Source organism: Microcebus murinus, chromosome 20 (genome assembly GCF_040939455.1).
Source record: "Microcebus murinus isolate Inina chromosome 20, M.murinus_Inina_mat1.0, whole genome shotgun sequence".
NCBI classification, from domain to species: Eukaryota; Metazoa; Chordata; class Mammalia; order Primates; family Cheirogaleidae; genus Microcebus; species Microcebus murinus.
The window spans coordinates 34598565-34626564 of record NC_134123.1 but is presented as its reverse complement, the minus strand read 5'-3'; the positions used below and the strand labels follow the sequence as shown (position 1 = coordinate 34626564).

The 28000-nt window shown below is 55.7% G+C and overlaps 1 protein-coding gene across 3 annotated transcripts; it reads left to right on the top strand.

The window, feature by feature from the left end:
• Positions 1-2: 2 nt before the first annotated feature.
• Positions 3-27954, top strand: CA5A (carbonic anhydrase 5A). 3 transcript variants are annotated; one of them, XM_075995861.1, is made up of 7 exons: positions 3-2120; positions 9570-9767; positions 17138-17256; positions 21038-21186; positions 21657-21781; positions 24915-25070; positions 27734-27954. In XM_075995861.1, exons 2-7 carry the CDS (start codon positions 9704-9706, stop codon positions 27916-27918), a joined length of 798 nt encoding a protein of 265 aa, XP_075851976.1. In that variant the 5' UTR covers positions 3-2120; positions 9570-9703; the 3' UTR covers positions 27919-27954. The 3 variants fall into 3 exon arrangements, with proteins under 3 accessions (XP_075851976.1, XP_075851975.1, XP_075851974.1); XM_075995860.1 differs by lacking the exon at positions 3-2120 and adding an exon at positions 2127-2346 and having other exon boundaries at positions 21038-21133; positions 21719-21781; XM_075995859.1 differs by lacking the exon at positions 3-2120 and adding an exon at positions 2127-2346.
• The last annotated feature ends 46 nt before the right edge of the window (positions 27955-28000 follow it).

The window sequence follows — 28000 nt, the reverse complement described above, 5'->3', positions numbered from 1 at the left end:
TGGCACCAGAAATGGGGGGACCACCTAAGTGCATGTGCACTGGCCACTCGTAACAACCACGAAGGCCCTTTTGCCAACCCTTGCCATGCCCGCTGCAGGAAGACCCTGCAGTCCTTCAGAACGTTCCTCTTTCTGAAGATGTCACTAGGATGCAGAAATGGATTATTCACGATGCTCCCAGTTGCCCAGGAAAAGCCCAGAAGACTGAATGAAAGGCTAGAACATTGAGCCCGCCTGTTGCCCAATCCCAGCTTGGAAGTCGAGCCTTCCTTTGGGAAGTCGCTGAGGCCTCGGGCCTTGCTGCCTCCTCTGGAGCTGGTGTGGAGAGTTCACGGGACTCTTGGGAGTCGTCAGTGAAGTAGACTTTGTGAAGGGTTTAGCAGAGGGTCCGGCTCAGAACGCGATCACATTACCATTTCACTCATTGAGGAACACGCTGGACTTCCTAAATGACACTCCATTATTTTGGGAAAGCAAATACTGACTTCCTGATTGATTTGTGGTCTCTATGTGTCTGGAACTTACCATCACCCAAGATAGTGGCTCTCAGTTGTGGCCGTGCGGAGGACTTCCGGGAGAGTGTTTCTCGTGACCGGCGCCTGGCTCCACTGCTGGAGCTGCTGGCCTTGTGTCCTCAGAGCATTCGTACCCTCGGCCCAGCTGGAGAACCGACCGAGAAGGCTGGTTGGCCGTATATGTTCATCCTAATTTTCTGTTCAATTTTAAGTGCAGTTCCTTGAAGCAGTGGGTCATTGAAGAGGACAGAGAGCACAATTATCTACATAATATGGAGCTTCTAACTAAAGCAGAGGCCTGCCACAGGACTCCAGACCCACGGCCACTGCACCGTGTGGTCTGCCTGAAAGGGGCAGGGTGGCCAAGGACATGCCCCCAGAGCCCGTGGAGTGTCAGCTGACCAGGCGAGGGGGATTGTCAGGGCTCAGGGGTGCCTGGGACGTGGCGTACAGTCACGGGAGTGCCGTTCTTTAGCCATTATTTGTATCCACTCAATAAACCTTCTCAGCAGCTCTGCCAAGTGTCAAGCTGTCCCCACTTTCCAGAGGAGGAAACTGAGGCAAGAGTCAATGAATGAATGAATCAGGCTACCCAGAGTGGGTGTGTTTCCAAAATGACTCTGTGGAAAGAAAAGCAGAGAGTCCAGACTTGGTCTTCGTTGCTGGAAACCAAGGCGGCCAAAAGTACCGGCCCATGCGAGCAAGGACAGAGCCTGCAGACGACCCGTGCGCGTGACTTTCTTTAGGCGGTTCTTGGATGGACCCCTGCTTCAGAACGCGTGTTCTGCAGGGTTTTCCACACCTAGGATTCTATGATAAGGTACGACATCCCTGCCCTATAAAAGGTTGTAAGTTTAAACCAAAAAAAATTTACAAGCTTGTCCATCTCAACCCGGAGGGTCTGTTCCAGGATAAAAGGTGTCTGGGGACAAACTTCTGTCCAGTCCAAAGCAGGTTTCTTTGCAGGCTGGCATCTGCAGGTATCACAGGTTGTCTGGTGACCGTCTTACCATCCAGACTTGGGCCCTTTTGTGGGTGAAGGGGCACTGTTCGTATTTACGCCAAGACAACAGCCGTAAGGTGGGAGTGTCCCAGGCCAGGGGAATCTGGCTCAGGGAGCATGAACTTGAATCAAATCGCACCTCTTCTTGGAGAGAGAGGACACGCTGCGTCACTAGGAGCCTTGGGCACGTGGGCGCCTGCTGCCATGCCCACCCCCAGCATTGCGTGCGGCAGCTCCCCGGCCTGCGCGTCTGGGCCTGCCGTTGCCCTCCCAAGCACACAACAGGGCTCTGTTCCTGGTCTCCAGTGTCCCACGGCTCCAGGCCACAGCGTCCACACCGCAAGAACAGGACTTTGCTCTCTCCCGAGTTCTCACCGGAGCCCCCAGCAGGCTCTCTGTAAAGTTTTCCCAACCCCAGGCGGATTCACCCCTCTATTTACCAGATCGAAGCACAGTGTGACCTGAGCGGCCTGTGCCCAGTGAAGGCCACTCGTCCACAAGCACCCACCTGACACCCAAACCAAACATCAACAAGTTGGGACAGACATGGGTTGGACTTTCACCGTGAGGCTCGGGGGTTTGGTGAGTTTCCACGAAAAGAGGTGAGTCCACTCCACAGTGGTCCGGATCAAAGTGAGGACGGAGGGTAGGAACAGCCGCCCCCTGTGCACTGGGGTCCCCAGAACAGACCCGAGATGCTGGGGAGGGGCCATTGGACAGCCTCGGGGTTCTCGTTGCTGGCAAAGCAGATGTGGGGGGCCCTGCGACACCGTCCGGCGCGACGGTGTTCTCAGCATCCCTGCGCACAGAGAGGCAGGGGCCGCGCTTGTAAGTAGGTCCCCAGTCCCCCCGAGGGGCGATGCGACGTGTGTGTGTCACTGTGCTGACTGCCTGGTGCCCTTCGAGGGGAGAGACAGTCCCCAGCCAGAGAGCTTGGGTTCAGACCTCCACTCTTTCTTTTGCATTGGGTGTCCTTGGGCGATTCATGTAACCTCAGCTTCACAGGGTCGTCACGAGGGCGAGATGCTCAGGACAGGGGGGTGGTGCTGCCACGTTCTCCCCTAACACAGACGTTCCCGCTGTCTGTGTCCCACAGCTCGGGGAGCAGGGTGGCGAAGCCAGACCCCGGGTGGGGGTCCTGGTGCCGCCCTCAGGGGTGGAGCTTGGGCAGGTGGCCTTCACCCCCCCCCCCCCGGAGCTTCCGCGTCCTCATCTGTGAACTAGGGGTGACACTGTCTCCTGGGCCACGCAGGGTCGGCGTGACGTGTGCAGAAAGCCGGCACACGCCAGCTCTGCCCACTAACCCGCTGGTGCGCACCAGCCCGTGCCTCGAGCCCCACCGGGCCATCTGCGGGGCACTCTGGGCTCTGCCTGGGTCCCCACCCCATGAGGACTCAGGCCTGTGGGGTGGGGGCAGAGGGCAGGGCGCGCCGGAGCCCTGGGTGCAGCTACCTGAGGCTCAGGGCGTCCCAGGAATCCGCAGGGACGTGGAAAACCAAAGTGGCTGGGAACCCACATTTTAAACCCCCTACCTAGAGGAGTCTGGGGCAGAAACCTTGTCACCTCTACACACTATCCTGTCCCTAACCTGCCGTTCCAGTGACCCTGCACTTCAAGCTGGGTCCCGGGCCGGCAGCACAGGGCACCTGCCAGGAAAGCAGCACCTTGGGGCCCACCCCAGCCCCGCCTGCAGTCCCGAGCAGTGCTGGGCCCACTGAGGCAGGAAGTCCTCCCACCGCACCAACCATCACACCCAGGGATAGTTTGCGGCGCAGCCTTCTGACACCTTCTTCTGTGCATGCAGAACATGTGTACACACGCACACACACGAGAGTTTTCAACATGCAAGAAGAACTGTGCTTTACGCACAGATTTGGTTTTCTCCATTTGCCTGCAGATGTCTTCACGGCTGTCTCTCAGCGCCTGTCCCCCTTTTGATTCTTAGTACAGCCACTGAGAGCACCGGCCACGTAGACTGCGGTCCTCACCCCACCACCCTGTAGCTGTGTGCCCCTTGGCAAGTTTCTTAACCTCTCTGAGCTTCAATGTCATCCTCTGTGAAGGGTGGTTAATGACAGCACTTGGTTGGGCGTGGTGGCTCACGCCTGTCTTCCTAGCACTCAGGGAGGCCGAGGCGGGCGGATCGCTGGAGGTCAGGAGTTCGAAAACAGCCTGAGCAAGAGCGAGACTCCATCTCTACTAAAAATAGAAAGCAATTAATTGGCCAACTAAAAATATACAGAAAAAATTAGCCGGGCATGGTGGCGCATGCCTGTAGTCCCAGCTACTCGGGAGGCTGAGGCAGGAGGATCTCCTGAGCCCAGGAGTTGGAGGTTGCTGTGAGCTAGGCTGACACCACGGCGCTCAAGCCCGGGTGACAGAGTGAGACTCTGTCTAAAAAAAAAATGACAGCACAGCGTGGTCAGAAGGGAGGATGCAACGAGGAGACTCGGGGAAGGCCTAGAGCAGGGCTCTCGCCACCATGTAGATGCCCTGCATTTATTTAAGCATTACCCTGTCGATGGGCGTTAGCTGATACACACTTTTCTTTTTTGACAAAATGATATTTATTCGGGAACAGGCACTGCAACAGGAGCACACATGCCAAGCAAACTGTGTGCATGTTCAGGGAGGTAAAGGAAGACAAAAGTGTTTAAAGGAAAAAGGAGGATTAAGTAATTGGTTTTTTGTTTGTATTTCAGTATATTGTGAGGGTCCAAACACTTTGGTTACATACATTGTCTTTGTGCCGCCCAAGTCAGAGCTACAAGCGTGCCCATCCACCAGAAAGTGTGCGTCACACCCAGTAGGTGTGAATTTACCCATCCTCTCCTCCCCCTCCCACAGTTTTTTTGCTATTGCAAAATGTGTTCTTACACCGTGCGCACAGCTTTGCACGCTTGCGTCAGAGAGAGTGAGTTCTGTATCAGGTGCCGGAATCAGTTTACGCTGCGGTCCTCAAACTGCTCCCGGCAGAACCCCAAAGCTCTGCCCAGAGTTCTGCGATGAACAGAAAATATTCTGCCAAACAGGCAAGATTTGAACTTCCTAAGGAGTTCACTCCTTTGTTTTGGTGTTTTACATATTGATATCCTGCAGAATATTTCATATGGGGGAAAAAAATTTGGTACAAAAAGTGATTGAAAATCACTGGTAGTTTGGCCTTGAGAGAAAAGTCAAACAGTTACAAAATGTTCAGAATAATTTTTATTTCTTTATTTTACTTTTAATTTTTTTTTTTTTTTTGAGACAGCCTCTCACTCTGTGGCCCAAGCTACAGTGCCGTGGTGTCAGCCTAGCTCACAGCAACCTCAAACTCCTGGGCTCAGGTGATCCTCCTGCCTCAGCCTCCCGAGTAGATGGGACTACAAGCATGCTCCACCATGCCCAGCTAACTTTCTATTTTTGGTAGAGACGGGGTCTCGCTCTTGCTCAGGCTCGTCTCGAACCCCTGAGCTCAAATTATGTACCCACCTTGGCCTCCCAGAGTGCTGGGATTACAGGTGTGAGTCACCGTGTCCCGCCAGGAATCATTTTAATTACACATTCTCTTGTGTTTCTATGGGTGCCAGGGCTGCCTGTCACTGACGTGCTTTTCTGTCCCCAAGTCTGTGACGTGACATCATGCTGGCAACCTGAAACCGGCATGGTGGGGTAGTTACACCATGGTAATTAGCAAACACTAGAAATCGCAGGTGTCTATTCCCTGGGAGAGCCGCTAATTAGACATTTACCGACACCATCTTGAACATTCCAATAGCTATTTCTTGCCCCCCTGTCGGGGCTTCTTGCATTTGGCTCGGCCCGGCTGAGCTGAGAGGTGACCAGCTGTGACAAACAGCCGGTGTGAGGGAGTAAGCAGCCGCTGGACCCGCACTCTGAGTGCCTGCCCCTCTCAGAGAGGTGGAGGGGAAGGGGCTGAGGGCTGCTGCGGTGGTCCAGCGGGAGGGGGGGGGTTGGGGGGGTGGAGCATGAGAGTGCGTCAAGGGAAGGGGGTCTCCTTCCAGATCTCGCCCCGTGACGCGGCTTGTTGCTCCAGGCCGAGTCCCCTGCACTGGGGCCGGGGCTCCATCTGCAGGAGGACTTCTGTGAATATTTGCTGAACGATTGAGAAGGAAGATAATATTTTACTTGCTTCCCGTCAGTGCCGACTTTAATTAGCACACGGCTGCCCTTGCTGTGCCGGCCTCAGCCGTGGGGCTCCGTGGCCAACGTGAGCAAACACTTGGAGCCTATTCAATACTCACGTGGCGTCACCTCTCTGCGTGCAGCGAGGAGCCACGTCCACTCACGTGGGGGCAGACGCCATGTTCCACGCAGATGTTTCATTGTTGGTGGCCCCGTTTGTGCAGCTCAGCAAAGGGGACCGAAAACATCCCCTCTGGCCACACCCTGCGTCCTCCTGGGTCAGGGAGGCCCTTGCTGCTCGGCGTCCCGTCCGAATTCCGGTCTGTGCAGTGTGGCAAATGCCGTGGGGGTGGGGTGGGGATGCAACAGAGTTTGCGGGGGGCTGCCCAGCGCGCCTGGATGCCGTCCAGGTTTGTGCCGGCTCACGGGCCTCTTTCCAGAAAACAGACTACGGAAGCCCAGGGCTGCTGGTGTAATTTCGAATTAAAGCAAAAGCTGGACCAAGGACACACAAGCAAAGGACCTGTTGTCACTGCCGGGGTTCCTGGCCGGTTATGCCAGCTCCCAAGTCCGTTGTCCCCCATCCAGAGGAAGGGAACGCCCGGGCTGGATGCAAGAACGGGCCTTTTTCTTTGACACAGAGTCTCACTCTGTTGCCCGGCCTAGAGTGCTATGGCGTCAGCCTAGCTCACAGCAACCTCAGACTCCTGGGCTCAAGCGATCCTCCTGCCTCAGCCTCCCGAGTAGCTGGGACTGCAGGCATGCGCCGCCACCATGCCCGGCTAATTTTTTCTATATATTTTTATTTGTCCAATTAATTTCTTTCTATTTATAGTAGAGACGGAGTCTCACTCTTGCTCAGGCTGGTCTCGATCTCCTGACCTTGATCGATCTACCCGCCTCGGCCTCCCAGAGTGCTAGGATGACGGGCATGGCTGGAGGGTGGCTCGTGTCTGCAGAACGCTGCGGGGCCAGCGGTCTCCCCGAGCATGTTTAGTCGTTGTTTTGGGCACCTACTGAGTTCTGCGTGGATGGGAGCGTCCTGGCCGGGCTGTGAGGCGGGGCGGCGAAGGTATCTCGTGCCTCCTGTGCACGGACAGGTATTCCAGGTGCTTCTCAGGTGCAAACCCACTGTCGCCACACTCCATCGTCCTGCTTCCCACAGACAAAGAGGTGGGCCAGGGAGGGTGGTGAATGAGCTGCCCAACAACTCAGATGGCGGGTGGGCAGAGCCGGGTTCTTTGCCCCACAATGTTTAAAACCTAAACCAAAATATTTACCTGGCAACACTTGAATATCGGGGGACTTCTATGAAAATCTGTATTTTAACTTCTCTTGAAAAATCTAAAGGTCTGGCAGCAGAGGGTTCATGCTCCCCCCTGCTGCTGGGTGGCAGCAGCCCCCGTAAGTGCCCCTAGCTCCCTAGGTGGCCACAGACCCCACTGCCTCCCCGCTGCCTCCCGGCCTGAGGTGGAGGGTCGTGGCCCGAGGCAGCCTGCTCCTTTGCACTGCCCGCCACGGCCCCATGGCCACTGGAGTAGGGGAGCCGGACACACGGGTCCAGTGATGGGATTTCTGGCCTCTGGAGGCCACTGGGGAAGGGTGGTAGGGGCGTCCTCCTCTCCCCCCCGCCCCGGTCTGCAAAGAACAGAGAAAAACCATAGAGACCTGGGAGACAGCCCAGAGCTGCGGGAAACTGCAGTCGGAGACTCCGGGAGACGGGATCTTAGCTCAGACTCCGCAGGTAACTGACGTGCTGCAGATCTCTGGAAAGTGACTCAGCTGTTTTCTCGCCTATAAGGTCGCTAACCCACACCAGGGAGACAAACATCCGTTGTGTCAGACACTGTTTAAGCACGGGGACACCCCGGTGAGCAGAACCGCCGAGCCCTGCGTCCGTTCTGGTGGAGGGAGACAGATGGCAAAACACCGGCAGGTGCGGTCCCCACGCACGTCAACTGGGCTGAGAAAAACCGAGACAGAGAACTAAAACAAGCAAGCGAAACAAACAGCCAACTGTCTACCATCACCGTTATTGCCTGTGAGAAAGGACTTCGTAACACCGAAAAGCAGAAAAGTTGTAATCTTGAAATAAACCTTCCGTGATTCTGCTGTCTTTTCAATTTTAATGTTTTCTGCATTCTACTGACCTCTGATGGTTTCTGTCTTAAATAACATCTCCTAAAAAAAAAAATGATCAAGTTCGTTAGAGAACAGGACAACAATGTGTTAGCCACTAGCATGTCAGGTGGGAGAAAAACTTCCTACAGGGCTGCATATCTTTCTGCTGGGCACACCCTTTGACTCGGCAAGTATGTGGTTAGTTCATCAGAAAGGATAATCCAGGCAAGAATGCAGAGAAGTAATAGGAACTTTATCATAGCTTTGTTTAAAATCGGAACAAGTTGGAAATCATCTAAACATCACCGCTAATGAATTGACGTTAACAATTGAGGCATAACTGTGCAAGGGAAACATACCACCATTAAAAGGAATTATATTCAGTTCACAATTGCAAAAGTGTGGAACCAACCCAGGTGCCCATCAATACATGAGAGGATTAATAAAATGTATATGGATACCATGGAGTTGCTATTCAGCTTTAAGAAACAATGGTGATACAGCACCTCATATTTTCCTGGATAGAGCTAGAACCCATTCTACTAAGTGATGTATCTCAAGAATGGAAAAACAAGCACCACATGTGCTCATCAGCAAATTGGTAGTAACGGATCAACACTTAAGTGGACATATAGGAATAACATTTATCGGGTGTCGGGCAGGGAGGGGGGCAGGGGCAATATACGTAACCTTACAGTTTGTACCCCCATAATATGCTGAAATAAAAATAAAAATCCTAACCTCCCCACAAAAAAAAAAAGGAAGTGTATTTTGTTTTCACTTACAGAATGATCTCACGATGTTAAATGACCAAACAGCTTGCAAGAGTAGGGTCCTTGTCCATTAAGAAAACCCCAGATCTCTCCTGGTACAACGGTGTTTGTTTGCACAGAATGCTGTCTGGGCACACGCCCTGGGGTTGCTGCGGGCAACCTGCTGCTCTTGCAAACTTCTCTGCACTTTCTGAAATGTTTTAGATGAATGTATCTTACTTTAAAAATCATTCTCAGACCAGGCACTCTGGGAGGCCAGGGCGGGAGGATCACTTGAGCTCAGGAGTTCAAGACCAGCCTGAGCAAGAGCGAGACCTTGTCTCTACTAAAAATAGAAAAATTAGCCAGGCGTTGGTGGCACATGCCTGTAGTCCCAGCTACTCGGGAGGCTGAGGCCGGAGGATCGCTTGAGGCCAGGAGTTTGAGGTTGCTGTGAGCTATGATGATGCTCCGCACTCTAGCCCAGGGCAACAGAGTGAGACTCTGTCTCAAAAAAAACAAAACAAAAAGATACACACTCAAAACATTTCAAAGTGAACCTCAGGAAAAGGGGTCAGAGTGCCTCCGCTTACTTCTCATGCTGCTGGGGTTTTACTTCCTCCGTGCGGGCGGCTGGGGGCGGGTCAGACTTCCTAGTAGTATCTGCGGCATCACTCAGACTGGATTCGTGCAACTGGGAAGGGAGGTTCCAAACCCTCCCGCCACCTGCCCTCCTGCCCTCCCCCGGGCTCAGCTGGGCTTCCTGTGGCCACGCTCTGTGACGATGACCGCACAGAGGTCAAAAGCCCGTCAGCAGGCCAAGGGGGCTGCCGTTCCGGGTGGGAGGGGAAATCCGTGTCTCGGCGTGGTCCAGAGGGGCAGGGAACAGCGCACACGGGGTGCAGGTTCCGTGGCTGAGGCCCGTGGCCCTCGCACCACACTACCTGGGTCCCGCGCGGCCTCACGTGGCCGTGTTTCTGCCACATCCGTCTGTGTGACACACGGGTGGAGCCGGTGCCTCAGCCAGGGTCTCCCTCTCTCTGCCCACAGTGCACCCCCTCTGGACGGGCCCGGTCCCCGTGCCCGGGGGCACCCGGCAGTCCCCCATCAACATCCGGGCCAGGGACAGCGTCTACGACCCCCGGCTGAAGCCGCTCCAGGTCGCCTACGACGCGGCGTCCTGCATGTACGCCTGGAACACCGGCTACCTCTTCCAGGTGGAATTTGACTCCACCACCGAGGGCTCAGGTGAGTCCCAGGTGGGCGTTGAGGCCTTCCTGCTCTCCTGTCACCCAGGAGAGGGGTCAGGGCCGGGAAGGCTGCTTCCCTTACGCTGTTGGGACGCAGGGGACAGAGACTTGCTCCCGGGAGACCAGGAGTGCGGCGCCAAGGTGCACAAGGGGGACAGGAGGATGGCGCTCCCTGCAAGGTGAGGTTGCCCTCACCTGCACCGCACGGGTCGGCACGAGGCCACGGGCAGCTGAGCCGGTCTGCGGGCACCCCGACTGCTAAGGGAGTGCTGAGCAGGCAACACGGCAGATGCCACCAAAGCGACAGGAGCCCCTACGAGCAGGATCCTCTTCCCCACCTGGCACCTGCGGAGTCAGACCTTCCCCAGGGAGTGCAGGGTCCTTGTTCCCAGTCCTCCAGGGGCCCAGTGCGGCCAGAGCCCGCCCCTCTCTAGGGTTAGTGTGTTGACAGGTGTGCGCTGGGAAGGGGCGGTCCCGACAGGACTGGCGGCAGTGACTGGTCCAGGAATGGGCACGTGATTCTAGCCTGGCCAATGAGAGCTAGAGCCTTATTTCCAGGAACTATACAAAAGCAGCTTTTCCCGCCCTAGGGTCACTCTGAGCCCCAGGCGGTGGGAACCGGCTTGGGAAAAGCACCCAGCAGGGGAGCAAAGCCGGGGTGGCCGGGAGAGAGCCCGGGCCAGGCGGTGTTGGAGCCCCTGCATGCTGCCTGCCTGCAGCCAGGACTAACAAACCTTTTTTTCTTTTTTTGGTAAATTAATTTGACTTAAGTTACTGTCACTTTCTTCTCAGAGTCCTAAGTACAAGCAGACAAGTAAAACGTGGCTAAGGTGAGAGGAGAGATGGAAAGGAAGGTGCTGGAGGGCCGCCAGGACTCGTCCTTCCACTCTTCCCTCCAATGCACTTCCGCTGGAGGCCGAGTGCAGCCTGGGGACTGGGGACGTGGAAAGTTGGCCGTGGTCTGTTTAACGTGGCCCGTGCAGACCGTCGGTGCGTCATGACTCAGACTTGTCCTCAGGGCCCGGGTGAACTTCCAGAGGGGCTCCGGGGAGGACTGCCCTCCCAGGTCTGCGCAGCGGAGCGCGGGTGAGGCTCAGCAGCTGGCTTTCTGGGCGTGGGCGCGGGGACCGGAGCCAGGATCAGTGGTGTTTGCCGCTTTCCGTGGTGTAAACACTCCCACGTGGCCAAGTTTGGGCTTCCAAGGTGAAGTCACCGATGGCGAAGCTGGGGAGGGATTTGCACAGAGGTTGCTGGAGCGGGTCGGAGCCAGCTCCCATGCCTGGGTCCCCGCCCTCCTCCCTCTGGGCCCTGCGGCCTCTGATCTCATTTTGTTCTCTGAGCGCGGACTCCACTGTATCCGTGGAGGCTTCTTTTGGGTTGCACGTGGCAGAGTCCCAAGTCAAGCCGGCTCGAGCAGAGAGGAGGGAGATCTGTTGGCTCAGATCCTAGAACGTCCAGGGTGTGGCTGGGCCCGGGGCGGGAGAACCACACTGCCGGGAATCCGCATGATGCTCCCTCTCGGGGCTCTGCTTCTTCCTGGGGGGTGATCCCCTCTTGTTTGAGGGTTCCCAAATGGTGGAAAGAGGGCGGCCAGGGCTCTGGCTCAGCCTCCCAGCCCGGCGACACCAAGAGAAAGAGCCTCCTCCCCAGAATCCCAGCAACAGTCCCAGGGCCGACCGTCGGGGGCCAGCTTTGGTCCCTTGTCTGGACAACCTGGGGGTCACCCCCCTGGAGCAAGGTGCAGATGAGAGCGGAGGAAAGTGACTTTTCAGGGGACCCTGGGGGTGGGGGTCGGTGGGCGCTGCGTCCAGAGGCGTGCCCCGTTCTGGGCACATGGCCTTGCTGTTGCCCTGAGCAGACCTTGGCCCTTCCCCGACTCAGTCGCTCTTGCGTCCGAGGCCTTCGGCGTCTGACCTGGCCCTGACCCCTTCTGGCTTCCCCACCTCCCCATCTGGTTCAAAGGGACTCACCCCGCCCTGCCACAGACCGAAAGAATTATCTGGATGTCTCCCCACCGGCCATATAAATTAGTTGGGTAATTCCTCCTGTGGCTCGTGTCCACGAAGGCCAATCTGGTTTTGCTTTATTTGTCATCTTCCCAGAGACCCAGTTTCCTTTCTCTCTCTCTCTCTCCTACTCAGCTTCGCGGGACCCGCCCCACCCTGTTGCTCCAGCTTTTTCCCAGGTCCCCCTCTGCCCCCTGTTTTCCGTTTATCTGTCCTCTTTGGTCACCTCCACTGAGAGTCAGGAGCAAAAGGGACGGAAGACACAGGCGAAGGACGGGCAGCGAGCGCTGGGGAAAGTTTCCTGCAAGAAGACGGGAATGATGAGTCTCTCTCCCGTAAATGGAAAGAAAAAGCAAAACCCCCAGGCCTGGCTAGAAGGAAGGGCAATGGCTCCCGAGCAAGGACGGGCGAGCGGGGCAGGTGCGCGGTGCGGAAGCCGCTCTGTATGGAGTACGGTCGCTGAGGTCTGGGCCCCGCAACCGGTGAGCGCCAGAAACTCAAAGCGAAACAGAGGCGGGAGGCCAAGGAAATTTCCGTCAGTGTGGACGGCCGCCCGCCCGCCCGCGGCTTTTCTAGGAGACGAGGGATGCCAGCACTGGGAGATGGAGCGGCCAGCGGCACGGGGCAGCAGAGGCGGGGCAGGGGCTCTTCCCAAATGTTGTGAGGGGCCTGGGGGCCGAGGGAAGAAGGGCCTGAGGGACGGCGTGGGGAGGGGAAAACTGCAGCCCACCCGCACAGATGGCCACTGTCACGCTCCACACGCAAACCACCCCGCTCTGTGAAACCTGGCATGCGCCCAAGATGGCAGCTCATCTGAGTCTTTGTGGGCCTTGGGGGGGAGGGTCTGGCTCAAGAGGCCAGAGAGAGCAGGGTGTGAGTCCCAGCAGCATGGCGAGATCAAGTCAGCTAACCTCCCTGACCCTCAGGCTCCTCCTCTGCTTACTGAGGATCTGACACTGGCTCCACAGGGTGGGCGGGAGGAGGAGAATGCGGCCCGCGTGGAGTGCTTGGCCCGGTGCCCCGAGGGTTAAGCATTCGGTGTGCGACAGTGGCGCCCACTGTGCTTCCTTCAAAATAAAATAATCCCAGGGAGGCACTGGCTGTGGGCTCTTTGTAGTGTTTTCCACGGAGGGGACAAGGAGCAGGCAGAGAACAGCTGCTGGCCAGGCTGCAGTCTGGCTTTCTCTGGCCATGGAGGACTGGGTGTGTGTGCATGACCTGGTCAACCAGCCAAGGAAGGAGAGACGGGGCCCCTCGGCCAGTGACACTACTGTGTCACTCACGAGCAGGGACGGTGATGGGCAGTTAAGGTGCCACGTGCCAGCAAATGCCCCTTCCAGCATTGACGTGAAGGTTAAGTCATGTGCATTTGTGAAGGGGAGCCCGTCCCAGCCTTCTGTCCTCTAAGTGACAATTGACAGTCACCCCGGCACCAAGAGACCCTGATGGGCGCTCCGTTCCTGGAAGCCCCAGTGCAAGAGTGCCTCTCGCCGTCACGGAATCCGCTCCCTGCGCAGGGCCAGCATACAGCAGGGGCTCCATGGGCGTTTGCTCCTGGAGGGAGGGAGTGACCTGCAGACCAGTGTGATTTTGAGGTTTACAGGCTTCACTTCGATCCGTTGAGGATCTTCAGTTGCAAGTCAAAGAAACAGACTCCAGCAACAAGTCAAAAGGGAGGCGTCCAGAAAGATGCGGGGCCGCCACCTGAACAGGTGGGCTGGAGACAGGGCAGTTACCACTGCATCAAGGACTCCTTCACCATCTTGCGGGCCCCCGCACTGTCCCAGGCAAGATCCATGCCCCGGGGGACCCTTTTGCTGACCGGGCGAGGCCAGGTGCCTGCCGGGGCTGTGCCAGGAGAGCTCTCTAAGCATCGCAGTGTTTGCTCCTTGCCATGTTCCCAGGAAGCTTCCTTATCTCTCGCAAATGTCAAGTCTGATCCGCAGAGAGATAACACACCCGTGCAAAGCCACGCCGCCTGGAACCAGGATGTGAGACCAGGATGTGAGCGCAGCTGTGCCCGGCTCTCAACCCAGAGCCCCCGCGTGATGTGCGCGGAGCCTGACACCCGGGGAACCATCTAGGCTCCCTCATTTCCCAGTCCTGGGGGTCGGGGCTCTCGGTGGCCCCCAGCAGGGGCCCTTGCCGGCCACAAGCTGTGGCTCCTACTATCCTAGGGCAAGTCCCAACGACCTTTCTGGTCGAGGGAACACACAGAAAAAAAAACCTTTCAAAGCTCGGGAGCTTTGTAATATCGGTGAAACCCCGGAGTGGTGCCAAGCACAGGCTGGTCCTCCGTGACATCGTGTTATTTGCAGTTCAACTAATTAGAGCATTGCAAACTTCTCTTGCACTAATTTTAGGCCTCAAGCGACTCGCGCCTGCCAAGAGGCTGCTTATCTTGGTAAAAGCCTCGAACTGCAAGTAGGTGGCTATTGTCAGCGGCTGTCGCCAGTGGCTGTCGTGTTAATAACGGCAGCGACAATAGCGTCCGGGGCCAGTGCATGCAGCACAGGGTCGGCCTCCAGTGTCACCTGTCATCGCGTCCGAGGGTGTGGCACTCGCTGATGCAGTCGCCCGATTTTGTCTGGATGAGCTGGTTCAGGTCACCTGCTCACAGGGAGTGCTGGGGCGGTGGGTGGCTGCCACTGCTCTGTGGACAACCCTGCTAACAGCGGGGGCTGGGGGCAGGTGAGCTAAAGGCCCCCTTTTTCATGAATGGGGCTTGCTTCTTTTCTTTCATTAAAGAGAATGACTGTGACATTGTATTGTCACTATGAAAAGTCATTTTGAAATTATGTTATCTGCGTCTGCGGCCTTAAGCTGGGTTCCTGACAAGACAAGTAGGAGAACGTGGCCTGAGCCCTGCACCGAGAGGTCAGGCCTTGACCGTCCCACCGTCCCACCTGGGTCGCCGGGTACCCAGGGCAGGCGACTTCATCTCTCTTTTTTTTTTTTGAGACAGAGTCTTGCTTTGTTGCCCAGGCTAGAGTGAGTGCCGTGGCGTCAGCCTAGCTCACAGCAACCTCCAACTCCTGGGCTCAAGCAATCCTCCTGCCTCAGCCTCCAGTGTAGCTGGGACTGCAGTCATACACCACCATGCCCGGCTAATTTTTTCTATATATATTAGTTGGCCAAGTAATTTCTTTCTGTTTATAGTAGAGACGGGGTCTCGCTCTTGCTCAGGCTGGTTTCGAACTCCTGACCTCGAGCAATCGGCCCACATAGGCCTCCCAGAGAGCTAGGGTTACAGGTATGAGCCACCGCGCCCGGCCACGACTTCACCTCTGGGTCTCCTGGTCTCAACGTGGGGCTCGGGGTACCTGTTCTGCAGGGCCGCTGCGGGGAACCGATCCCGCGGGGCCCACACAGCGTCCGGCAGGTGGCAGGTGCTCAGGAACCAGCCTGCCAGCCAAGCGCTCCCCGCCAGGTGCAGGTGCGTGAGCTGGCAGGTGGGCTGCGCAGCGCCCACGTGAGGGTCACTGGACGACGACAGCCTCTGTCCCCTAATCGGCTGGTTTGTCCCACCCAGACATGCAACGGCTACTTTTTGTTTGGCTTTTCTTTCTTTGAGAGCTTCCTACCCGCCAGAGGTTGCGCTAACAACTTTGCGTTTCCATGTGACTCAATCCTAGCAACAGCCCTGTGGAGCAGGTTCTGGGACCATCCCCACTTTACAGATGGGGAAACTGAGGCTGGAAGTGGCAAAATAACTGGGCCAAGGTCACACCGTTGGGAGGAGTTGGCACCAGCCTCTGGACTCGGGCCAGACTGCAGACCCCGCTCCCGGCTGCCCAGCCGAGCGGTCTGCAGAAAGAGCGCCAAGCGCCGCTTCCCGGCGTTGGAATGAACACACGCGGCAGCTCGCTGGTCAGCCGTCAGGGCCGGTCAGGACTAATTTTGGAATTTGCAGTGAGATCGTAAATTTACAATGGGATTTGTCTTTCCCAACTTGGAGGGGGCTCAAGACGCGTAGATGAGACACCTGTTTTGACACTGAAGGGGCTGGGGGCTGTCAGTGCCCGCTGGCATTTTTGAACTAAAAGGGGGAGGTTTCAAGAGCGCTGGCCTGCCCAAGGCTTCCCGACCTGCGGATCCTGGTGCAACTGCACAGGCCGGCCACTGGAGGGCGCCCCAGCCCAGCGCAAGCCAGACCTCAGCCGCCTGCGCTGCCTGGCCGGAAAACCCGCCAGACACAGCCTCCCTTTCTTCACGTTTCCTCTTTGAAAGGCTGATTGATGTGTTGCTTCTCCCTTTATTTATTTATTTTTATTGGAGACAGAGTCCCACTCTGTTGCCCAGGCTAGAGTGCCGTGGCGTCAGCCTAGCTCACAGCAACCTCCAACTCCTGGGCTCAAGCGATCCTCCTGCCTCAGCCTCCCGAGTAGCTGGGACTACAGGCATGCGCCACCATGCCCGGCTCATTTTTTCTATATATATTAGTTGGGCAATTACTTTCTTTCTATTTATAGTAGAGACGGGGTCTCGCTCTTGCTCAGGCTGGTTTCAAACTCCTGACCTCGAGCAATCCTCCCACCTCGGCCTCACAGAGTGCTAGGATCACAGGCGTGAGCCACTGTGCTCGGCCCTCGGGTACATTTTGTACTTTGAGATAAAGTAGGAAAGGTGGGGGGTCTTAGTATGAGACCCGGGTTCGAATTCCGGTTCCCACAGCTGAGCCTCAGCAGCCCACGTAGCCTCTGCTAACAAATCAAACACAACACACAGCCTCGAAGGCAGATCGGCTCTCAGGCCCCTCAAAGGGAAAAATCGCCCCTCTTGTATTTCTATCCCTAGAAAATTGCCGTGAAAGTCTCGAAGTTTGTCCGAGGCTGGGAGGCTCTCGGTGCTGCCTTGGTTTCCCCGTCTGCAGACCAGCTCCTCCGTGCTCACAGCCAGAAGACTTTACCGTTTACGGTGTTTTTATGTGCTTGTTGGGGGGAAGGGATATTTCTCGGTATGTTTAAAAACTGAGATATAAATCACCCATGTCGGCCAGGCACGGCGGCTCACGCCTGTAATCCTAGCACTCTGGGCGGCTGAGGAGGGAGGATCGCTCAAGGTCAGGAGTTCGAGACCAGCCTGAGCAAGAGACCCTGTCTCTACTATAAGTAGAAAGAAATTAACTGGCCAACTAAAAATACACGGAAAAAAAATGAGCCGGGCATGGTGGCACATGCCTGTATTCCCAGCTACCCGGGAGGCTGAGGCAGGAAGATCGCTCGAGCCCAGGAGTCTGAGGTTGCTGTGAGCTAGGCTGACGCCACGGCACTCACTCTAGCCTGGGCGACAAAGGGAGACTCTGTCTCAAAAAAAAAAAAAAAAAAAAAAGGCCCCACAGTCTTGCTGCTTCTGTTTGCAGGAATTAGTGGTGGGCCCCTGGAAAACCACTACAGGCTGAAGCAGTTCCACTTCCACTGGGGAGCGGAGAACGCGTGGGGCTCGGAGCACACGGTGGAGGACCACGCGTACCCGGCAGAGGTTGGTAGACGCCGTCACACTCGGGTGCTGTCTGTGGCCCAGGCTCTGTTGCGAGGAGGCCAGCCGTCCCAGCTGCTCAGGGGGGCGAGACTTCCTGGGACCTGGGGCTTCCAGTGCTCAGACCAGGACAGTTGGCCACCCCACCCACTTAAGCATGCAACTAACAGGAGGGTACTATACACACGCCCATCTAACAGGAGACGAGACTGAGGTTCTGAGTGTAACTCGCTAAGGTCAGACAGCTGGGGTTCCAGAACAGAGCCTGAGCTCGTCACAGCCTCCACCTCAGCCGTGTTCTTGCAGCCAAGCAGACTGGCAGCTGCAGGCGGTCCTCTTCTGAGAATCTGAAATCTGTACACTAGAGATCATCTTCTTGAAGGAAAGCCATATTTTCTTTCTTTCTTTCTTTCTTTCTTTCTTTCTTTCTTTCTTTCTTTCTTTCTTTCTTTCTTTCTTTCTTTCCTTCCTTCCTTCCTTCCTTCCTTCCTTCCTTCCTTCCTTTCTTTTTTCTTTTCTTTTCTTTTCTTTTCTTTTCTTTTCTTTTCTTTTCTTTTCTTTTCTTTTCTTTTCTTTTTGAGACAGAGTGTCACTCAGTTGCCCAGGCTAGAGTGAGTGCCGTGGTGTCAGCCTAGTTCACAGCAACCTCACACTCCTGGGCTCAAGCAATCCTCCTGCCTCAGCCTCCCCAGTAGCTGGGACTATAGGCATGCGCCACCATGCCCGGCTCATTTTTTCTAAATATATTAGTTGGCCAATTAATTTCTTTGTATTTATAGTAGAGACAGGGTCTCGCTCTTGCTCAGGCTGGTTTTGAACTCCTGACCCCGAGCAATCCTCCCGCCTCGGCCTCCCAGAGTGCTAGGATTACAGGCGTGAGCCGCCGCACCCGGCTCTTTCTTTCTTTTTCTTTTCTTTTCTTTTTTCTTTTCTTTTCTTTTCTTTTCTTTTCTTTTCTTTTCTTTTCTTTTCTTTTCTTTTCTTTCTTTCCTTCCTTCCTTCCTTCCTTCCTTCCTTTTCTTTTCTTTTCTTTCCTTTTCTGTTTCTTCCTTTCTTTCTTTTCTTTCCTTTCTTTCTTTCTTTTCTTTTCTTTTTTTTTCTTTCTTTTCTTTCTTTCTTTCTTTCCTCACTCTGTTGCCCAAGCTAGAGTGCTGTAGCATCAGCCTCACTCACAGCAACCTCAAACTCCTGGGCTCAAGTGATCCTCCTGCCTCAGCCTCCCAAGTAGTTGGGACTACAGGCATGTGCCACCATGCCCGGCTAATTTTTCTACATATTTTTAGTTGTCCAGATAATTTCTTTCTATTTTTTAGTAGAGACGGGGGCCTCACTCTTGCTCAGGCTGATCTCGAACTGCTGAGCTCAAACAATCCTCCTGCCTCGGCCTCCCAGAGTGCTAGGGTTACAGGTGTGAGCCACCGAGCCCGGCCAGAAAGTCATATTTTCAACATTCCAAACTGGGAGTGGGGAAAGGAAATGAGCAGGGGTAACTGTTAGGAACTGCCTTTTGTGGTTATGTTGGGATGAAGAATGATGCCTTATATGATGATAACAGATTTTCTCCAGCATTTTATTATGAAATATTTCCAACATGCAAAAAAAAAAAAAAAAAAAAGGAGAGAACTGTGCAGTGAGAACCCATGAGGCTGCCATTGCCATTCTGTGGTCACTTTGTCACCTCTGTTCTCCACCAACCCGCCTGACTTCTTGATGCATTTCGAGTCACGGACCATTTTTCAATTTCGTTGTTGTTATGAAGTTAATATTATAGTTGTTTAGGGGTTGTTTGTTTGTTTTTAGAGACAGCAGTTCACTTTATTACCCAGGGTAGAGTGCAGTGGCGTGATCGTAGCTCACTATGGAGCCTCCAGCTCCTGGCCTCTAGCAATCCTCCCGCCTCGGCCTCCCAGAGTGCTAGGATTACAGGTGTGAGACACCTCGCCCGGACTGCAGCTTTGTTTTTATAAATAGATATTTTAACAGAGGAGAGCTGTTGCAGTTTATTTGTAGGGAAACAAGATCAGTGCTCTCCCTGCCTCCGGCCCCTCCCGGTGGTGCCTCTGGCCCAGGCTGCAGCCTTTCCCTGGGGACTGGGGGCGGAGAGGGAAAACTGACTTCAAAGGTGGGGTCTGTAAAGGAACAGGGCTTTGGCCGGGGGGTCTCAGGTGTGGCACTCCAGGGGACCCACAGGCATGGGCCCATGGGCTCAGATGCACATGCCCGGGGTCACTGAACCACGCCATGCTCACTGCCCGGTGCCCTCTGCAGGACCCAGCCTGCAACCCCAGCAGGGCGGGGGCCTGTTGACAAGAAGCCTAAGGGCTTGCTGCGCCCCGACCTTGTGGGCTTGGGGCTTCGTCAGTCTTTAGAAGACCCTCCACCACGACCCCAGTGCTTAAAAGGAAATATGTGGATGCCCAGACCGCTTCTGTTCTAGGTGAGACCCCGCTCTCACCACGGAATGCCAGGCCACAGTCCCGCCTCCTGCTCACCAGGAAGGGTTAGGGTTGGGGTTAGGGAAGGCCTAACCTCCCCAGCCAGCTCTGATCTGAGTTTGGACGGAAGACCACGCTCCCAAACCCACCTTCCTGCAACAGGAAAACTGAAGGAGTAGTGTAAAACAAAGACACCAAGAAGTTCAAGGTCAGGCACCTGATTTAGGGAAATATGCAAGATTTGGGACATACACTAAAAACAATATTCATTGCTTATCTGAAATTCAAATTTAACCGAGAAGCCTGCATTTTATCTGGTAATCTTTGTTCAACAATAACTAAGAAGTAGCAAATGATCAACCCACCCATTTCTAGTTTATGAAGTTGAAACAATCCTCCTGGCCGGGCCGGTGCCTCACACCTATAATCCTAGCGCTCTGGGAGGCTGAGGCGGGAGGATCACTTGAGCTCAGGAGTTCAAGACCAGCCAGAGCAAGAGGGAGACCCCGTCTCTACTAAAAATGGAAAGAAATTAATTGGCCAACTGATAATATATAGAAAAAATTAGCCGGGCATGGTGGCACATGCCTGTAGTCCCAGCTACTTGGAAGGCTGAGGCAGGAGGATTGCTTGAGCCCAGGAGATTGAGGTTGTTGTGAGCTAGGCTGATGCCATGGCACTCTAGCCCGGTGAACAGAGTGAGACTCTGTCTCAAAAAATAAAATAAAGTAAAATAAAATAAAATAAGGGAATAAAATAATCCTCCCTTTTTGTCCCACCAGGAAGCCGAGGTTCTTACTGCTGTGGTTTTGTCAAGGGTTTGGGAGCCCCAGGGTCGCCGGCCACGCAGGGCGTGTGTACACCCGGCTGCAACGACCTAATTCATTGAAATTATTAAACGGGGCCGGGTGCAGTGGCTCATGCTTGTAATCCTAGCACTCTGGGAGGCCGAGGCAGGCAGATTACTCCAGGTCAGGAGTTCAAAACCAGCCCGAGCAAGAGAGAGACCCCATCTCTACTAAAAATAGAAAGAAATTAATTGGCCAACTAAAAATATATATACAAAAATTTAGCCGGGCATGGTGGCGCATGCCTGTAGTTCCAGCTACTCAGGAGGCTGAGGTAGGAGGATTGCTTGAGCCCAGGAGATTGAGGTTGCTGTGAGCTAGGCTGACGCACGGCACTCACTCTAGCCTGGGCAACAGAGTGAGACTCTGTCTCAAAAAAAAAAAAGAAAACAAAAGAAATTATTAAATGGACACCTAGGTCTGCCACTCGGAAGGGGAATTGGCAGTTTGCTTTCTCACTGCATCACGACCAACTTAAATTCTCTTCCTACTGTGTTTCAGCTGCACTTAGTTCACTGGAATTCTGTGAAATACCGAAGCTACCAGGAAGCGATCACGGGAGAGAACGGCCTGGCTGTGATAGGCGTGTTCTTAAAGGTAATCGCCTGCCAGGGCACGGTGCCCCTGACGGAGACCGGAGACCCCAGCAGGTGATGATTAGGAGATGCAGCGAAGTACCGTGTTTTCCCGAAAATAAGCCCTACCCATAAAATAAGCCCTAGCAGGATTTCTAAGCATGTGCGCAATAGAAGCCCTACCCTGAAATTAAGCCCTAGTGACGGGCGTGGCTGCGCAGCGCGTCTGCACAACCCGTGCATGTCGTCTCGGAGCGGGAAAGAACGCGAGCAGCCCTTCTCATCTGCTCCATGAGAGCTCTAGTGCTGACAGGAGAGGTTGGGGCCGATGGTTCTAAAGGAAATAGAATCCCAAGACATTTAGGATTGAATTCGGGGTTTGGAGAATGATGACGATGTTCCAGAAGAAGACGACTTCACTATAGTTGAATACATGTAGAAGGTTGTCCCATACTTAAAAAGAATAACACATCCCCTGAAAATGAGCCCTAGGGTGTCTTCTTGAGGAAAAGTAAATATAAGACCCTGTCTTGTTTTCGGGGAAGCACGGCATGCAGTCCCCCCGTGTCTGCCTGTCCGGCTAACGTGTCGTGTCCGTGCCGTGCAGCTGGGAGCCCCGCACCAGGCGCTGCAGCAGGTGGTGGACGTCCTGCCGGAAATAAGGCACAAGGTGAGCCACGAGTGTTGAAATCGGCTTGATTTGACGGCACACTTGTGTAGGCTGACCATTCATTTTCAAGGGAAAATAAATAGCTCCAGGGACCGGGCATTGCATCAGGGAGTGATGCCAGCCCTGGACAGGGCATTTGGTGGGGCCATTTCTAGCCGTGCCCGTGCCACGCGGAACTCAAATGAATGGGTTTGCTCCTCAGGAGAGTGACGGTGTTGGGCTCCACTGGGGTTTCCCAAAAGTCAGCCACTCAGGCAGCATTTGAAGGTTTTTGACACGTGTGCTTGTCACTGGGACTACTGTTTACCTGAAATTGATCGGCCATGGCCCAAGCAATGGCATCCACCAGTGGTAAAGTTTGTTTGAGCACAGATTGAGATCAATAACTATTGACACACTTCAGAATGGTGACCCCCGTACCACCCAGCACCCTCCCTGGGTGACAACCCAAGGCCATCCCTGTCCAGGGGAAATGTGAAGCCATGGGAGAGACAGCTGCCCGGGCGCAGGTTGAAGCCCACAGTGCAGGTCTCTGCCCGGCCTTGGTTGGGCCACGCCAAGCTCAGCTCAGAAAGATGACAAGGACAGGCCGGGCTCAGTGGCTCACGCCTGTGATTCTAGCACTCTGGGAGGCCGAGGCAGGTGGATTGTTTGAGCTCAGGAGTTCGAGACCAGCCTGAGCAAGAGCGAGACCCTGTCTCTACTAAAAATACAAAGAAATTAACTGGCCAACTAAAAATATATAGAAAAAATGACCCAGGCATAGTGGTGCATGCCTGTAGTCCCAGCTACTCGGGAGGCTGAGGCAGGAGGATCGCTTGAGCCCAGGAGTTTGAGGTTGCTGTGAGCTAGGCTGACGCCACGGCACTCTAGCCCGGGCAACAGAGCAAGACTCTGTCTCAAAACAAAAGAAAAAAAAATAAAGATGACAAGGACAATCATGTCGCTTTTCTCTAAGATCAGCCAAGAAAGGACTTTGATGCAGAAGCAGAAATACCAAACAAATGTAGTTTATTTGTTCAGCACCGAACAAAAGAATTCCAAGGCGGGAGGAGTCACCGTGACCCTCAGAGGCCGGGACGGATGAGGCTGTGCCTGTCCTAACAATGGTGTGAGCGGGTCCAGATGGACGCCGGGGCCAGCCCTTCCCTGGCGGTCCCCGGGAGCCGTTTGATCTGTGCCCCGTGTCCCCCTTGATGCTGGCTCTGCGGCCTCCGGGGACGGAGACCAGATGTCCCCTGCGCTCCGCCCGCAGGCTCGGGAACTGCTCAGGGCGCCCCGTCCTCTCCCCCCACCCGGCTGGTCCTCGGCCAGGGTAAACCTGGGCCTCGGGATGTTTCCCCAACCAGCATCCCCCCCCCCCCGTGTGGGGGTCCCCTCTCTTGCTGGGGGACACAGGACACGGCTGTGGGGCTGTTTGTGCAGGGCATGCTCCTCTTCCCTGGGAGGCTCCGGGCCTCTCCCCTGTGCGCAAACCGCACGGGAGAGACGGCGTCGGGGTGGGAGCGGGCGCTGCCTGGGACTCGGCTCTCGTCCTGCTGCGGTGCCCTGCGCCTCGGCCTCCCCAAGGAGGAGCAAGAAGGTTAGAGCCTTAAGAGGTGACAGTCAGAGAGGGACAATGGGGACCACAGCTGTGTGCTCACCAGAGCCACGTTCCAGCCACCTGGGCCGACCCCGAGTGTGGGACACGCCCTGACCTGCTCCGGGGCCACGAGGGCCCCTGTGACCACGCAGCCGCTCGGAACCTCCTGTGTCTGGGGACAGGGCACAGAGCTCCCGGGACGGTGCCGGCCACACCGGTGTCCTCTTCCTTGCTGAAGGCCGCAGAGCTTGACTGGGAGGAGGGAGGCTCCAAGCAGAGGTTGGGGACCCCCGCCCCTGTGTTTCCCGCAGCCCTGGGGGCACCAGCCTCGGAACACGCCCGGGTCCCGCCCGTGGGTGGCATGGCTTTGGGCGAGTGGTTTGCGTGTCTCACTTTCCCCAGCGGTGAGGTAGAGACACCTGCACAGCGCTTTACACCGGCTCCTCCTGCTCCCTCCCCCCATGTCACCTTCTCGGTGAGCCTTCAGGGCCACACTTGTTACTTGTTTAGTCATTATTTGCTTTCTGGGAGCACCACGCAGACCACCCTTTATAAAACACCCTCCATGGCCGGGCGCGGTGGCTCACGCCTATAATCCTAGCACTCTGGGAGGCCGAGGCGGGCGGATTGCTCGAGGTTGGGAGTTCGAAACCACCGTGAGCAAGACCCCGTTTCTACTAAAAATAGAAAGAAATTAATTGACCAACTAAAAATATATATAGAAAAAATTAGCCGGGCATGGTGGTGCATGCCTGTAGTCCCAGCTACTTGGGAGGCTGAGGCAGGAGGATTACTTGAGCCCAGGAGTTTGAGGTTGCTGTGAGCTAGGCTGACGCCACGGCACTCACTCTAGCCAGGGCAACAAAAGTGAGACTCTGTCTCAAAAAATAAAATAAAATAAAATAAAATAAAATAAAATAAAATAAAATAAAATAAAACACCCTCCACAGGCCGGGCGCTCTCGCCTGTAATCCCAGCACTCTGGGAGGCCGAGGTTGGGAGGATCACGTGAGCTCAGGAGTTCGAGACCAGCCTGAGCAAGAGCAAGACCCCCGTCTCTACTAAAAGACAGGAAAAATTAGCCAGGCGTGGGGGCGCATGCCTGTGGTCCCAGCTACTCGGGAGGCTGAGGCAGGAGGATTGCCTGAGCCCAGGAGTCTGAGGTTGCTGTGAGCTAGGCTGATGCCAGGGCACTCACTCTAGCCCGGGCAACAGAGTGAGACTCTGTCTTGAAAAAAAAAAAGAAAGAATGTACTATTTTTATACCTAAAATATCTAGAAATGAATGCCTTTAAAAGGGAAAATTCAAGCATTTGGTGGGAATTCCTTCTCTGTATATAAGGGTGACGTTTTCTAGTTCCGGCTTCCAAATCTGACAAGGGCGCCTTGCAGCCTTTATCCTGGAGAGGGCCCCCCACCCCCCATCCCCCTGCTCCCCAGCATGTGAAGCCACGTGCGCTCAGATCAGCGGGATGCCGCCCTCGCCCCGCCCCCCCCCCTGCAGCTCTGGTCTCACCTGAGACCCGACTGCGCCCGTTCTCGCTCTCCCAGGATGCGCGGGCGGCCCTGGGCCCCTTCGACCCCTCCCGGCTGCTGCCCGCCTGCCGGGACTATTGGACCTACGCGGGCTCCCTCACCACGCCGCCGCTGGCCGAGTCGGTCACCTGGATCCTCCAGAGGCAGCCCATCGAGGTGGCTCCCAGCCAGGTAACCCTCATGACCTGACGGGAGGGCGACGTCCTTCTCCTCTGGGGTTTCACTTAGTCACCTCACCTGGGCGTCGCGTTGCGCTCGGATGCTCCCACAGGAGGACGGCTTCCAGCTGCAACAGGAGCTTGTTGAGCTTGGACACAGCCCCCCCCTTGCCACAGCCCTTCTCTCGCTGAGACGTGGGAGGCCTGACCCGGCGGAGACAGTGCGTGGCAGCGCCGTCCGCTCCCCCGTGGCCCCGCTCCGGGGCGCGGCGGGACCCTGGGCACACACGGCTGAACTAGGGCAGGCGCTCTCCCGTCTGTGTCCGGGCGAAGTCGCTGCAGAAAAACTGAAGTGACGTGACCGCTGGCACTGAGTCCCAGCCCCTGATAGGGACGCAGTGGGCATTTGTGAGTGGGAGGCTCCGGGCCTCTCCCCTGTGCGCAGACCGCACGGGAGAGACGGCGTCGGGGTGGGAGCGGGCGCTGCCTGGGACGCGGCTCTCGTCCTGCTGCGGTGCCCTGCGCCTCGGCCTCCCCAAGGAGGAGCAAGAGGCTTAGAGCCTTAAGAGGTGATGGTCAGAGAGGGACAGTGGGGGCCGGGCGCGGTGGCTCACGCCTGTCATCCCAGCACTCTGGGAGGCCGAGGCAGGCGGATTGCTTGAGGTCAGGAGTTCGAAATCAGCCTGAGCAAGAGCGAGACCCCATCTCGCTCTTGAAATAGAAAGAAATTAATTGGCCAATGAATATATATATAGAGAAAAAATGAGCCGGGCATGGTGGCGCATGCCTGTGGTCCCAGCTACTCAGGAGTCAGGAGGATTGCTTGAGCCCAGGAATTTGAGGTTGCCGTGAGCTAGGCTGACACCACGGCACTCACTGTAGCCTGGGCAACACAGCAAGACTCTGTCTCAAAAAAAAAAAAAGAGGGACAGTGGGGACCACAGCCACGTGCTCACCAGAGCCACGTTCCAGCCACGTGGGCCGACCCCGCGTGCAGGACGTGCCCTGACCTGCTCTGGGGCCCCGAGAGCAAGAAAGATGTCACAGATGCAGCCTGGACATTGGTGACAGAAGGAGGGAGGGAGGGAGAGGAGATTCTTGAGTCTGTTCCGCTCCTTTGGGTGATGGAGCAGTGAGAAGTTTAGATGGCACAGGGTCTTCTCACATGCTGTGCTGGGAGGCTGGGGAACCACACGGGCCCAGAGGGAGGCGCAGGCGGACTGCACCAGTCAGCCGTTGCCGCGACAGCGCTGCGTAACAAAACACCCGCAGTGGTCACGGCAGTGTTTATTGTTCCCGCTCACGGGTCCGTGTGTTGGCTGGAGGCTCCTGGGCTGTGGAGGGTGGAGCTGTGGGGAAGGCTGGGGCTGGTCCAGGGTCTCCCTTGTGTCCTAGACCAGTGGCTACCAGGGCAGGGGCTCGTGGTCAGCGACAGAGAGGCCAGTGACACACACACCCCGAAGCCCCTGCTGGCCTCACGCATACTCTCATCCTGTTGGGCAGAGCAAGGCTCCATGGGAAGGCCGTGGAGTGACCGAGCAGGGCCCTAACCTGTCACCTACACACCCCGCAAGCTGAGAGCCCTTGTCTCAGGGTCATGGGTCTGCAGTGGCTTTTCTTTTCTTCCTTTTTTTTTTTTTTTTTTTTTTTCTTGAGACACAGTCTCCCTCTGTTTCCCGGGATAGAGTGCCGTGGCGTCAGCCTCGCTCACAGCAACCTCCAACTCCTGGGATCAAGCAATCCTCCTGCCTCAGCCTCCCTAGTAGCTGGGGCTACAGGCATGCGCCACCATGCCCGGCCAGTTTTTTCTATATGTTTTTAGCTGGCCAATTAATTTCTTTCTATTTTTATTAGAGACGGTTTCTCGATCTTGCTCAGGCTGGTCTTGAACTACTGAGCTCAAACGATCCTCCCGCCTCGGCCTCCCAGAGTGCTAGGATGACAGGCGCCACCCATAGTGCCTGGCTATTTTCTTCCTTTTTATTATCTAAATATTCTAATTTTTTTTCTAAAATGCGTATATAATATTGTATACTTTTTATTTTTTATTTATTTATTTATTTTTTGTTGTTGCTCAAATACTCTCAAGTGGCCTTTATTTCAAATGTATACTTTTTATAAAGTCATAGTATCTTCTCTCTGGAAATCTTAAGAATCTGCAGGAATTCTGTCCGTCTAAGGTAGTTTGGAGTTTGGGGGTGACAGATGCGCAGTGTCGGCCACCGCTCCCCACACCCGCCTGGTCAGGCATCTCGCGGCGGTCCCAGGGGGGATTGTCATCCTGGTGACACTCATTTCTTTTCTGTCAAAAGTTCCGTGGGGTGGGGATTTGGGTGGTTCTGCCTTAAGACCCTTCACGGACTGGCAGTGGGACATGGCTGGGGCTGCCGCTATCCTGAGCGGGGCGGGAGGTCCGTCCCCCGAGGCGGCCTCCCAGTGGCTCCTCTCCCCGGGCGGCTGGAGCAGTGCACGGCACAGCGGCCGGCATCCCCCCACCGGTGACCTCGGACGCCAAGGTGGCAGCCGCAGTGCTTCTGTGACCTTGCCGTGGCCCACACGCACCGTCACTCCCTCCCCGTTTACTGGTCACTTGGCGCCGTCCCCATTCGGCGGGGGTGCGGGGGCTGCCCGCCGCCCTGCGCCGGCTCACGCGCCCGCCCGCCCGTGTCTCCCCAGCTGTCGGCGCTGCGCTCGCTCCTGTGCTCCGCCGCCGGCGAGGAGGAGACGGTGATGGCGGACAACTACCGCCCGCTGCAGCCCCTGCTCGGCCGCTCGGTCCGAGCGTCCTTCCCGGCCACCAGAGAGGGTCCACGAGGGTAGGCGGGACTGGCTTTGAGAAGAGGGAATCACAATGTGATTGATCCTATTTGACTTTCGAAATTAAAAAGAGAGAGGTCGTTGTTGCAGTCCGTGTGCTTTTCAGCGGCAGTGAAAGAAATCCCT